The sequence below is a fragment of the Procambarus clarkii genome, chromosome 4 (assembly GCF_040958095.1).
Source record: "Procambarus clarkii isolate CNS0578487 chromosome 4, FALCON_Pclarkii_2.0, whole genome shotgun sequence".
In the NCBI taxonomy this organism is placed as follows: domain Eukaryota; kingdom Metazoa; phylum Arthropoda; class Malacostraca; order Decapoda; family Cambaridae; genus Procambarus; species Procambarus clarkii.
In genome coordinates, this window is record NC_091153.1 from 40,470,863 (window position 1) to 40,482,945 (window position 12,083).

Consider the following 12,083-nt stretch of genomic DNA (forward strand, 5'->3'; position numbering starts at 1 on the left):
CTCTGGCTGCCGGGTGGGGAAGCTTCTTGCTCTTCTCCAAAGGCGGGGGTTCTGCTTCCTTGGCCCTGGTGGGCACTTTGTTCATCAGCGGCCTGCTCTTCTTTTCTGGCGAAGAATGAGTCGGGTAGCTTCTGAAGGGGTGCGGAAGCTTTATGCGTTCTCCAAAGGCGGGGAGGGGGGGAGGTTCTGCTTCCTTGGCCCTGGTGGGCATTTTGTTCATCAGCGGCCTGCTCTTTTCTTCTGGTGAAGAATGAGTTTGGTAGCTTCTGAAGGGGCCCCTTTGATGATTGATGCTTTGTTGGTCCAGGCAGGGTGCATAATTTGTTGTGTCCAGTAGTGGCTCTTCACTGCTACCTGTGGGCCACCAGGTCTGTCTTGGTTGACGCATTGTTGGCTGACCCTGCTTCCTTTGTCCCTGTTCCAAGGCTCGCATTAATCCTGTCATCTGCAGTGTTATTAAGTCTAGCCAACCTATGGTCTGCGCTTGGGCCAACAACATTTGTAAGTACAGTACACTGCTTTAGTGGCAGAAAACTTGACAAGTCCTGGGTTGATATTTCTGCTGGGGGGTTTTGGCAATCTTACAGGGTTCTGGCAGCCTGGTATTTGGTTAATGTCCTTGGTCCAAATTGGTCATTTATTTTGTTTTGAGCCAAGTTTCCTGGCCTGGGATCTTTTCTTTGTCTCGGTTCATGGTAGTTTTCCTGCTCCCTGGAGAAGTAGAACCACCACCTCCTTCGCTGCATCCCATGTTTTTTTAACTGTGGTTATTTAGCTTCAGGAAGCTGCCAAGTGGCTTTCCCAAAAATCCAATATTGAATTGATATAAATATGATTTGCCTCTATCTGGTAGAGCCCCGATGGTTTCCCGAATCCTCTCCTCAGTGCACGTTTGTCGTTTTTTTTCAGTAGGTTCTTCAATGGCTCCAGAACCAATTCAGAGATGACGGATATCGGCACTAGCACATTCAACCTAATTTTGAGTGAACCAGCTGTTTTGTTTGAATTGTTTGCAGAGTTGTTTGGCAGTTTCAGAGCTTTTTCTGTGATCCTTGCAGTTGTCTGTAAAACCTCAATGACTTTTTGGATACTTTCCCTGTGAGGTGGGGAAATGTCACTTATTCCCTGTGCCTCTGTGAGAGGATGGGGGGGGGGGGACAAAGGTTCTGACTCTTGGAATTGGTAGGCCAAACAGAACTCCTGTGACTGATATGACCCAGCAGTGGAAGAGCAATCTCAACAAGGTAGCTTTTGGGAGCCATTGGGGTTCTACCAGTAAAATGCATTTCCTTGCATTCAGTGCCAGGTATTTTGGACTAAAAGTTGAGGGGTCAACAATTACAGTTTCAGATGAATTGTAATGTAACTTGAAAGAATTATTACTACCACTCCAATGTTCTGTTTGTTGTTGAACAAAAGTTCCATTTTAGTGTCATGGACTCAAATATCAGAGCCACACATGGAAGAAGTTTTAATAATAAATGTTTAATTACCCGGTAATCAAGGGTTTTCCTGTTTTATGAGTGATTAATGTCAACTTTAATGTTACGTTTTCTCTTATTCCATTTACTTGTGTGTTCCAGGTACTGGAAGAGGTAAACATTGAAGGTGTTGTGAAATACATCAAGAGTGGACAGTGCAAGAATGTTATAACCATGGCAGGAGCTGGCATATCAACATCTGCAGGTTAGTCTTTGTGGGACTTTCACTTAAACATCACTACAAATTAGTCTGAAATCTTTATACTTTTTAAAGTATAGACTTTTTGATTTACTGAATATATTTATAATTTTTGTTTTGAGTAGTCAGAGATAAGAGTCGATTTTGCTTTGCTGTACTATAAACCATTCTCACCATGGACATTTATACAGATTGTATGGTTTACTAGAAAATGTATGTATTATATTAAGTCTTAAACCTGTCCACTCTACATAGAAGGGGGCTGTTTACGTTTTGTTGAGGACGTTTGTACAGTTCCTGTGTAAATACCTCAATATGTACATGCGTGAGTGTCTGTGGTGTGATGATGGATTGTATACTAATAGCAGCACCATATGGGATTTAAACATTTGTAAGAATTTGACTATTAGCATTTCAATCATTAACCAGCTTCACACTTTCATGGGTCATTCAGCTCCAGAAAAGGTGTAAAAAATATTAGAAGGAAGGTAAAGAACCGTATAACCAAAGAAGTCATAAACGCATTTATGCGTTTATCATATCATTAATACGAGTAAGGTTTAATAAACCATGTATGGTTGAAAACGGATAAACCAGCATTAACAAACTCCACAGCAGCACTTGAGTTTCATTGGTATCTCAAGCAATCAGTCAATTCCACTTGCAAGAAACAAACTTTGTGACAGAACTTCGAAGCAAATCCTTGGCAGTTCTGGACAAGCAGCCATGGGAAGCGAACTGTACACATCTTTGAAAATGAAGGGAAGGTAGTTAATAAAGAAATATTGATATCATACACAGGTTGTAACTAAAGAAAGGTGCTGAAGCAATAGAGAACTTGTGAAGAGAATTATTCCACTCGAGGGTAAGCCTTCTTGTTCAAGTGTGGTTTGTTGTGACCGAGCCCTCCCAAGTCTACTAAAGCTAATATCATGTGGGCTCTATTGCACCGAGTGATGGAGAGGGATTGTATCGGTGTTCTGTAGCCTGGCTTCAATCAGAATCAGTTTCATTCATTAGGGAAGGGAAGGGAACTATCAGGAGAAAGCACCAAGCCATACAACTATATAGCACTGGGAAGAGGTCAGGATAAGGATTTGGGATGGGACTGGGGGGAAGGAATGGTGCCCAACCACTTGGATGGTCAGGGATTGAACGTCGACCTGCATGAAGCAAGACTGTCGCTCTACCGTCCAGAGGGAAGCAAACTACATGCAAACTCCATGTAGTTCCCCTCCGTGGTGCCTCCTTGCCGTGGTGAGGGGCTCACGTACACCTCCCTGGGACCGGTGTGGGTTGCCCGTGCCCCCTCTCCTTCCCCCTCTTTGGGTGGTGTACGTGCTGAAGGGCACCATGTAGGGGCCTTGTGAGCCATCGGACCACCCGCTGGAGGGGTCGCCTGTGAGAGACCGCCCTGAGTGGATGGTTGGGTGTCCAGGCTGGGGCGATAGGGGGACTGGGGTCTTAGCACCAGTGTGGGAGAATGAACGAAGTAGTAGGACTCCCCTGTTGAAAAGGGGGAGCACCGCTGGGGACGACACACCCTTCCAGCACTGGCCCGCGCTTGGCCTCCCTGGCTGCCCTGGTAGGTGGTATCCCGTGGTTCCAGGTCCCATCTCTTTTGTTTGGTTTGCTGTATGGATAACGACTTGCCTTCTATTACCCAGGCTCATGGGGTGGGCGACCAGGCCCCTGAGTCGGACCGTCCTGGAAGACCGGGATCTGTAGCCCCCGCTACGGGACCCAGTTTAGGCCCAGACCGGACTCTTCCTCCCTGCTCCCCTCCCTCCTCTGTGGTTGGGTCAAGCCCCAAGCCTGCTGTGGTGACTGTCTCGTCCCCTTGCACGGCTCCATCCTTTGTGACTACTGCACCTTTCGACCCGTCTCTATCTAAGGGTTCTCATCGCCGTCCCCGACACGGCCGCTCTCGTATGCTCCCTTCCCATCCTACTTCGTTCCATGCTTTGTTTGGTCCTGATACATGGACTAAATACTTTGACCTCCAACCTTTGGATTCAACTCCTCCTGATGATTTTTCCCTTCATAGGCATCTTGTCGATTCCGTGGATGCCTCTATCACCTTCAACCCCACTCGTCTTGGTACCCGTGTCGTTGCTGCTCCTTCTCAGGATGCAGCCGCCCGCTTGGCCGCCTTATCCTGCCTTGGCGAGACCCCTGTTCGGGTCTCGAAGAACGCCCGATTGAATGCCAGTGTTGGCACTGTTCTCCTCCCGCACCATGTTGCGACCGGTGTTAGGGATCTCAAGGACTGCCACGAGGATATCAAGCATATCCTCGAGGCTCAGGGTCATTCTGTACTCCAGATGGATACATTTACTCGTCCCCCTCGTGGTCATCGCCGTCTGCCCCTTAGGGTTGTGAAGGTTACCTTTGATGGTAGGTCCCTTCCGCCCTCTGTCATTCTTGCTGGTGTCAGATGCTCCGTTCAGGAATATGTTCCCTCTCCGAGGCTCTGCGGTAAGTGCTGGAGGTTTGGGCATGGTACCCTCAAACGCTCTAGTCCTGTCTCTCTCTGTCCCCTGTGTGGAAGTGAGGGTCACTCCAAGTTAGAGTGCACTTCTTCCCAGGCCCGCTGCCTCAATTGCGGTGAGGCCCACCCTACTTTCTCCCGTGCGTGTATTCGCTACAAACTTGAGGCGGCTGTCCTCAGCTTGAAGCACCGAGACCGTTTGTCTTTTCCTGAGGCTCGGCGCCAAGTTCATCGTCTTCCCTCTTTCGCCGGTGTCTCCTATGCTCGCGTGGTGCGCTCTTCCTCTCCTCGTCCTTCCCGCCTTCCTCAGTCTCACAACCGCTTCCGAGCCTTAGACCCGGACACACCCACCCCCACCTCCCCTGTTTCCCTCCGTTCTGTTCCGAAGGGTCCCCCTCCTGGTTCTCTGTCTAGGGCTCCCCTTCTTTCTACCCAGTCTGTCACGTCTCCTGTGTCTTCTATTTCCTCTCCTTCTAGTCCTCCTTCCCGTCCTTCTCCTCCATCTCCTGGCTCTGCACGCTGCCTGACTGTGCGGGCCGACGTCCATCGCTCTCCTGATGGTTGTGTTGCTCGCTCTCGATCTTCTTCTCCTATCGAGACACTGGAGTCTGTTGCCCAGTACGTTGCTGCTGGGACGCCTGTATCTTTGAGTCAGAAGCGGAAACCTGGCTCCTCTCCTTCCTCCTCCCCTGTCGGTAAGAAAGCTTCGCTTTCTTCTTCACCCCCTCTCTGATTCTATCATTCCTTCCCCTCCCGCTTCGGTGGTGGTGCCCCCTGTTCCTACTGTGGGGGTTTCTTTAGCCCCTGGTTCCATCTCGGTTACTGCCCTTGCTGAGGTGCGCTCCCCTCTTTCTGCCCCCCATCCTCCCCTTCCTTCTCCTCCAGACCCTGCTCGTCCACCTTTGATCCGTCCTCCTGCTTCTTGCCCTCCTTCTTTACTCAGTTTACCCATGCCCCCCTAACCCTGACTTCGCTGACCCTGATCCTGACTCTGCTTTTTTAGCGTGCTGTGTTCCTTCTTCACCTTTGTTTCTTCTTTGCTCGCTGTTGCTCTCCTCTCTCTCTTTGCTGATGTCTTTTCTCCAGTGGAACATCCATGGATTTTACGCCAATTTCCTTGACCTCCAACTTCTCATTTTACAGTTTTCGTCCCTTTGTGTCTGTCTCCAGGAGCCGATGCTTGGTTCTCGTCCTGGTAGCTTCCGTGGCTATTCTTTTCTCTCCCCTCGGTCCATAATTCTTCTGCTCTCTTGATTCGTTCCGATGTTCCCTTTGTCCCCTTACTTTTTTCCTCGCCTCTCCACTGTTCTGCCGCCCGTATCTTTGTGTGTAGATGGTACACAGTTTGTTCTCTTTATCTACCCCCCACTGTCCCACTTTCTCTTCCCGATCTTAAACACCTCCTAGACTCCTTGCCGGAGCCTGTGCTCCTGCTGGGTGATTTCAATTGTCGTCATGCCCTTTGGGGTGATGTGCTGACAAACACCCGGGGTCGCCTCCTTGAACCTTTCATCCTCTCTCCTTCCCTGTCCCTTCTTAATTCTGGTGAGCCCACTCATTTGGACTCTCAGACTCGCTCCCTTTCTTGTCTCGATCTTTCTCTGTGCTCGTCATCCCTTTCCTTAGATTTTGGCTGGCGAGTCCTTGATGACCTCCATGGCAGTGACCATTTTCCTATCCTTGTCACTTTTTTCTCCTTTTGCCCTCCTCTCTCCTTCCCTAGGTGGCGGTTTGCCGAAGCTGACTGGCGCCTCTTTACTCTCCGTTTTACCTCTCCCTCGCGCCCTCCTTCTTTTTCATGACACTGTCTTTGACGCTGCCCTTCACTCTATTCCTCGCTCTTCCTCTCGGGGAACGTGGAGTATGGACTGTGGAGTATGGACTGTGCTCGGGCTGTCCGCTGTAAGCATGCAGCCTGGAAGAGACATCGCCGCTGGCAGACGGTTGAGTCTTTTCTTTTGTTTTGGAAGGCGAGTGCAGTGGCCCGTAGGACCATCCGTGCGGCTAAACGTGCTTGCTGGGAGTCTTATGTCTCCACCGTTACGTCCGAAACTCCTCTTCCACTGGTCTGGAAGCGTATCCGCAAGATTGCGGGTAAGTTCGTTCCCGATGTCTCACCGGTCCTTCGCCTTCATGGTACTCTTGTGGCGGACCCGTTGCAGGTTGCGACCGAACTGGGTTCCCATTTCTCCTGTTAGTTCTGGTTCTCATCTCCCCCAATCCTTCCTTCTTCGTAGGCCTCTCCTTGAATCTCGTCCTTTAAATTTCTGTACTTATCTTCACCTTCCCTATAATGATCCTTTCTCTCTCTCTGAACTTCAATCTGCCCTAGCCCTTTGTGGTTCTACGGCAGCGGGCTCCGATGGCATTCATTATGAAATGCTTCGCCATCTCCCTCCGTGCACGTCTCAGTATTTACTGAGCCTGTACAATCGGGTCTGGGAGTCATCGTCAGTCCCTGAAGACTGGCTCGATGCTGTTGTCCTCCCTGTTCGGAAACCAGGGTCTCTCGGGTCATCCCCAAGGACTTCCGCCCTATTGCTCTCACGAGTTGTGTCTGCAAGCTCTTTGAACGTATGGTCATCGTTCGTTTGATGTGGTTCTTAGAGCACTATCGCCACCTCTCCCCTTCTCAATTTGGTTTTCGCAAGTGCCGCAGCACAACAGATGTCCTGGTGAACTTGAAGGTCTATATCCGTACTGCTTTTGCTGCGAAGACCTCCGTTGTTGCCGTCCTTTTTGACCTGGAAAAGGCTTACGACACTACCTGGCAGTATCATATTCTGTCTCAACTTCATTCTTTTGGCCTTCGTGGGAACCTCCCTCTCTTCCTCCGGAGCTTCCTCTCTCGTCGTTCCTTTCGTGTGCGACTTGGTACTGCTCTCTGCACCTTTTCAGCAGTGTGAGGGTGTACCCCAGGGTAGTGTTCTGAGCACTACTCTTTTTCTAGTTGCCCTCAACGGTCTTCTTTCCTCTCTTCCTTCTGGCGTCTTCTCTGCTCTCTGTTGATGATCTTACCCTTTGCTGTCGGGGTGATGATTCCCCTCTCCTTCAACAGCGGCTTCAACTTGCGATTGATGCCGTGTCGTCTTGGGCCTCCGATCATGGCTTCAAGTTCTCTGCGTCTAAGACTTGTGCTATGACTTTTACTCGGAAGCATGTCGTTCTTCGTCCCTCTTTGTCGCTTTATGGTCATCCCATTGTGTACAGGGATTCCGTGAAGCTTTTGGGGTTAGTCTTTGACACTCGTTTGTCTTGGTCAGCCCATATCTCTTACCTCCGAGTTGAATGCTCTAAGGCCCTTAACCTCCTTAAGGTTTTGTCCCATACTTCTTGGGGAGCGGATAGGCGCACGCTCCTCTATTTGCACTCCTCTCTCGTCCTGTCTAAACTCGATTATGGTTGCCCTGCATACTCTTCTGCTTCTCCTTCTACTCTTCGCCGTCTTGATGCTTTGCACCATACTGGGTTGCGTCTCAGCTCTGGTGCCTTTCGTTCGACTCCCGCCCTTAGTTTGTATGTTGACACTGGCTTTCTCTCTCTTCAGGACCGCCATGATCGCTACTGTCTTCGCTATCTTGCGCGGTCCTTCCAACATCCTTCCTCTCGCCTCTGTCGTGCATTGACTTTTCCTGCTCCTGTGGTTCCTGTTCCTCTTCATTGTCTCCCACTTTCTGTCCGGTTATCTCGCTTACAGGATTCTCTTTCTGTTCATATTTCTAATGTTTCTCCTCGTATTGTTCCTTCCTTACCTCCGTGGAGAGTCCCCCTTCCCAAGTTTTGTACGTCCTTGACTTGTATTACTAAAGCCTTTACCCCTCCTACTATTCTGAAAAGCCTCTTCCTTGAGCACTTTTCTTCGCACTCCCACTCTATTTCCATCTTCACTGATGGGTCTAAGTCTGCGGACAGTGTGGGCTACTCTGTTGTTTTTCCTGACCGTACTTATATGTGTCGCCTCCCTTCAGAGGCTAGCGTCTTTACGGCAGAACTTTATGCTATTCTCTATGCTCTTCATCTCTTGCTTTCTCATTCTCATTCCTCCTTTGTGGTTGTAGTTGATTCTCGTAGTGCCCTCATGGCTCTAGGGTCCTTTAATCCTGTCCATCCGGTGGTCGTCGAGATTCAACATTGGCTGTTTCTTATTTCTAGTAAATTTAAATCAGTAGAGTTTTGCTGGGTTCCCAGCCATATTGGTGTTTCTTTCAATGAGCGTGTGCGGATGCTGCCGCTAAGGAAGCTATCCGTTCTTGTCCCATCTCCCGTAAAAGTATTCCTTATTCCGACTTTTATCCTGTTATTTATTCTTCCATTCTTGCCCGTTGGCAGGGTTGTTGGTCCTCTGTGGTTGGTAACAAGCTGCGTACTCTCAAACGTAGTGTGTCCCCGTGGCCTTCCTCCTACCACCGTAACCGGCGGTGGGAAATTGCTTTGGCACGGCTGCGGGTTGGTCATACCCGCTTAACCCACGGTCACTTAATGGAGCGCCACCATGCTCCTTATTATCCGAATTGCGTTGTCCCTCTTACAGTTGTGCACATACTTGTTGAATGTCCTGACTTCCAGGCCGAGCGTGTGTCTTCCTTTCCGACCGTCCCTCGCGGTCACATGTCCCTCGATAGAATTCTGGGTGAATCGGATACTTTTGATATCGTTCGCCTTATGCGTTTTTGTTCTCGTATTGGCATTCTTGGTGATATTTAGCGCCCTCTGATTATTTCGCACTTTGATGGTGCTACATAGCCTTCCCGGTTTGGTGCCTTCTTTTGATAATTACCTTACCTCCATGTAGTTTCCCATGGAGGATCAGAATGTTAAACATTTCTCGGTTCTGTTTTAACTGGTTCACAATTTTGTGAACCACCTCTGGTCACTCTTTCCTGTATCTACTTTCCTAATTGATTATGAACTTTTATTTATATTCCAAGTCATAATGTAGACAATTTGTCACAGTGGAAACGTAGGTGAGCATTAGCCACGCATATAAAGGTTCATCATTTCTTGTCTTCATGAGCCCCTCGCCCTGTTCTTACATCCTCCGCAGGGAATTGTGTAGGTTCCTGCTCATACCTTCCTTGTCGTGGACCGAGTAGATTGTTGTCCATAGCAATGGCTTGCTCATGTGTGGCATTTCTCTGGACATCTTTGTCAGTTGCCCCTTTCTCTCTGTTTATAAAGTTGGAGATAGAAGACTGCCACAGATTTGTCCTTTAACCCTTTTGCTTCATTCCCCAGATTAATAACAAGTGGTTTACTGACTTGATGTGTTATGTCATGAAGAGTTTGTGCTCGTCTTGATCCAAGAGTCAAGCCTGGGTGTAGGTAACGTCTGGCTGGAGGCTTTTTCTAGCCGATTAATTTTTGTTATAATTTGGTTGCACTGATGAGCAGTGGTTGCAAGGGATCCTGTTTGAAACTTGTCCACAGTACAAAGGATACAAATCAGTTCCATGCAGTAAGCTTTCTATATGAATGAAATGTCCTTTACACTTAACTGATGGCATTTTAGACATTTGAAAGCATATTAGTTAATACCTTCATGAAAGTTCAGGTTGGGCAGCGAGTAATATTAGTGATTTATTGTGAGAAAAAGTGCTTAGTTGAATAATGGCATAATTAAAGATTACCCAAGCCAAATAAGGCAGATTGCTCATGAATGCAGTGTTGGGAATGCGGCACAACATACGTACACACATACATATGCCGAAAGAGCAAAGCTCAACCCCCGCAAACACAACTAGGTGAATACATACGTACACACATACATACACACACACCAAAATGAACAATAGTCACACGTGGACAAGATGACACTTGCTACCTGTACCTAAACATGGAGATGTAACAAAAAACTACAGCCTTTGCAATTGCTCTTTCCTGAAATAGCAATAGGCATTAATACAAGTATGGTACAAAGATCCTATACATCAACGGGCATTAGTTAAGAACAACAGTCCTGCCAAATGGCTCCCACCTTGGCAGCCAAGGAAGATCAATTGGGATGGTGTTATGAGCCATAACATCTATAACCACCCAACCTCTTTCCTAACCTTCCCTGGAACGAAGACCACAAGAGTCTCTGGTGGAGTAGCGGTAACGCACCTGCCCCACGAGCGGTTTGGCTTAGATCCGTATCCTGCACACCTCTGTCCACCAGCAGTTATTGAATACCTGGTTGTTAAATGATTGGCGGGTCATATTCCAGGGAAGCTAGTGGGTAAGACTTACCATGAACTATGGGATGGGAAAGCTCTCGGCCTGCTAATGGGAATCAGCAGTCACCTGTTCCTGTGTACAAAAAAAAAACAAAAAACACTACTTTGTTATACTTATGTAAAAAAAAAAAAAAAGGCTATGGTGGGACAATAGGTTACATTCTTAACCTTTGACAGGTTACTAAAAGCAAAAGAAAAAAAAATGTGGCTTTAGAGTTCCCAGTCACTTACCAAACAAAAAAGACTCACACAAGCATGAACCACTTGTATACTATCTTCCACCTGTGACATGCCCAAGTCTTGACTTCCATGTAGTGGATTCTGTCTTGCTGCGAGGTATGAAGAGTGCTATTTTGACCTACATTACACACACACACAAATACTGTTCCCCATTTATGTAAACGAATTGACTGCAGGAGTTTAGTCTTATTAGTTGATGTTTGCAGATGATGCAAAGCTAATGAAGGGGGTTGAAACAGATGAGGATTGTAAGAGATTCTCCAAGATGACCTGAACAGGTTGCAGAGCTGGTCCGAGAAATGGCTGCTAGAGTTCAACGCTAGCAAGTGAAAGGCGATGGAAATGGGATCAGAAGTCAGGAGATCAAAAGGCCAATACACAATGAAGGGAAACTACCTTCCTATAACAACTAGAGAAAAATACCTGGCAGTGACCATAACACTAAACCTAACTTCAGAGGCTCATATAACTAGAATAATTTCAGCTGCATATTCTACACTGGCATGAGTCAGAACATCCTTCAGAAACTTGAATATGGAGGCTTTTAGATCACTGTATACCACTTAAGTGAGGCCAGTCTTAGAGTATGCCACCCCATCGTGGAGCCTTCATCTTAAAGAAATATACAAGGAAGTTTGGAAGGGTACAGAAGTTTGCAATGAGACGTGTCCCAGAGCTGCGAGGGATAAGATACAAAGAGAGACTGAAGGAACTAAACCTGACCATGTTAGAAAGGAGGAGGGACAGGGGTGACATGATACAGATGTATAAAATACTTAAGAGGGATTGACAGGGTGGAAACAGAGGAAATGTTTACAATTAATAACAATAAATAGAACAAGGGGGGGGGGGGTAACAGATGGAAGGATTAGACTCAGATGTGTCATAGAGATGTTAGAAAGTTTTCTTTTAGCATAAAGGTAGTCAGTAAAAGGAATGACCTAAAGGAGCAGGTTGTAGAGGCTAACTCCATTTGTTACTTTAAAAGCAGATATGATAGGAAAATAGGCCAGGAGTAATTGCAGTAGACAACCAACGGCTAGAGAAGCAGAGTCCAAGAACTAGAACTCAGTCTTGCAGGCACAAATAGGTGAATACACACTATCAACAATCAACAAATATCAACAATACACAATCAACTGCCAGTTGATTGATGGTTGAGAGGCGGGACCAAAGAGCCAGAGCTCAACCCCCGCAAGCACAACTTGGCGAGTACAACTAGGTGAGTACGCACTTATAATGGTGAGCTCACCACCGATCCTCACTAAGGTGACTTTCACCCGAGTCACAAACAGGTTTTCCCGCCTCCCCTACAGTACGTCACCGCCTGGAACACCTGACCTAACATGAGCATGCCACACACCACTTTATAGATCTTCATATACAGGGTCAATTGTTCACGGAGGTTATACACTACGACATGAGATCCTGAGCCATCGGCTCTATAGCCATCATAT

At 47.5% G+C, this 12,083-nt stretch overlaps 1 protein-coding gene across 2 annotated transcripts in view; it reads left to right on the forward strand.

Moving 5' to 3' along the window:
- LOC123750717 (NAD-dependent protein deacetylase sirtuin-2) overlaps nt 1-12,083 on the forward strand; it is a 31,649-nt gene that overhangs the window by 6,815 nt on the left and 12,751 nt on the right. For both annotated transcript variants that reach the window (XM_045732834.2, XM_045732827.2), the window contains exon 3: nt 1,584-1,686. In XM_045732834.2, coding sequence (XP_045588790.1) covers nt 1,584-1,686 — 103 coding nt within the window. The remainder of the gene's footprint in view (nt 1-1,583; nt 1,687-12,083) is intronic.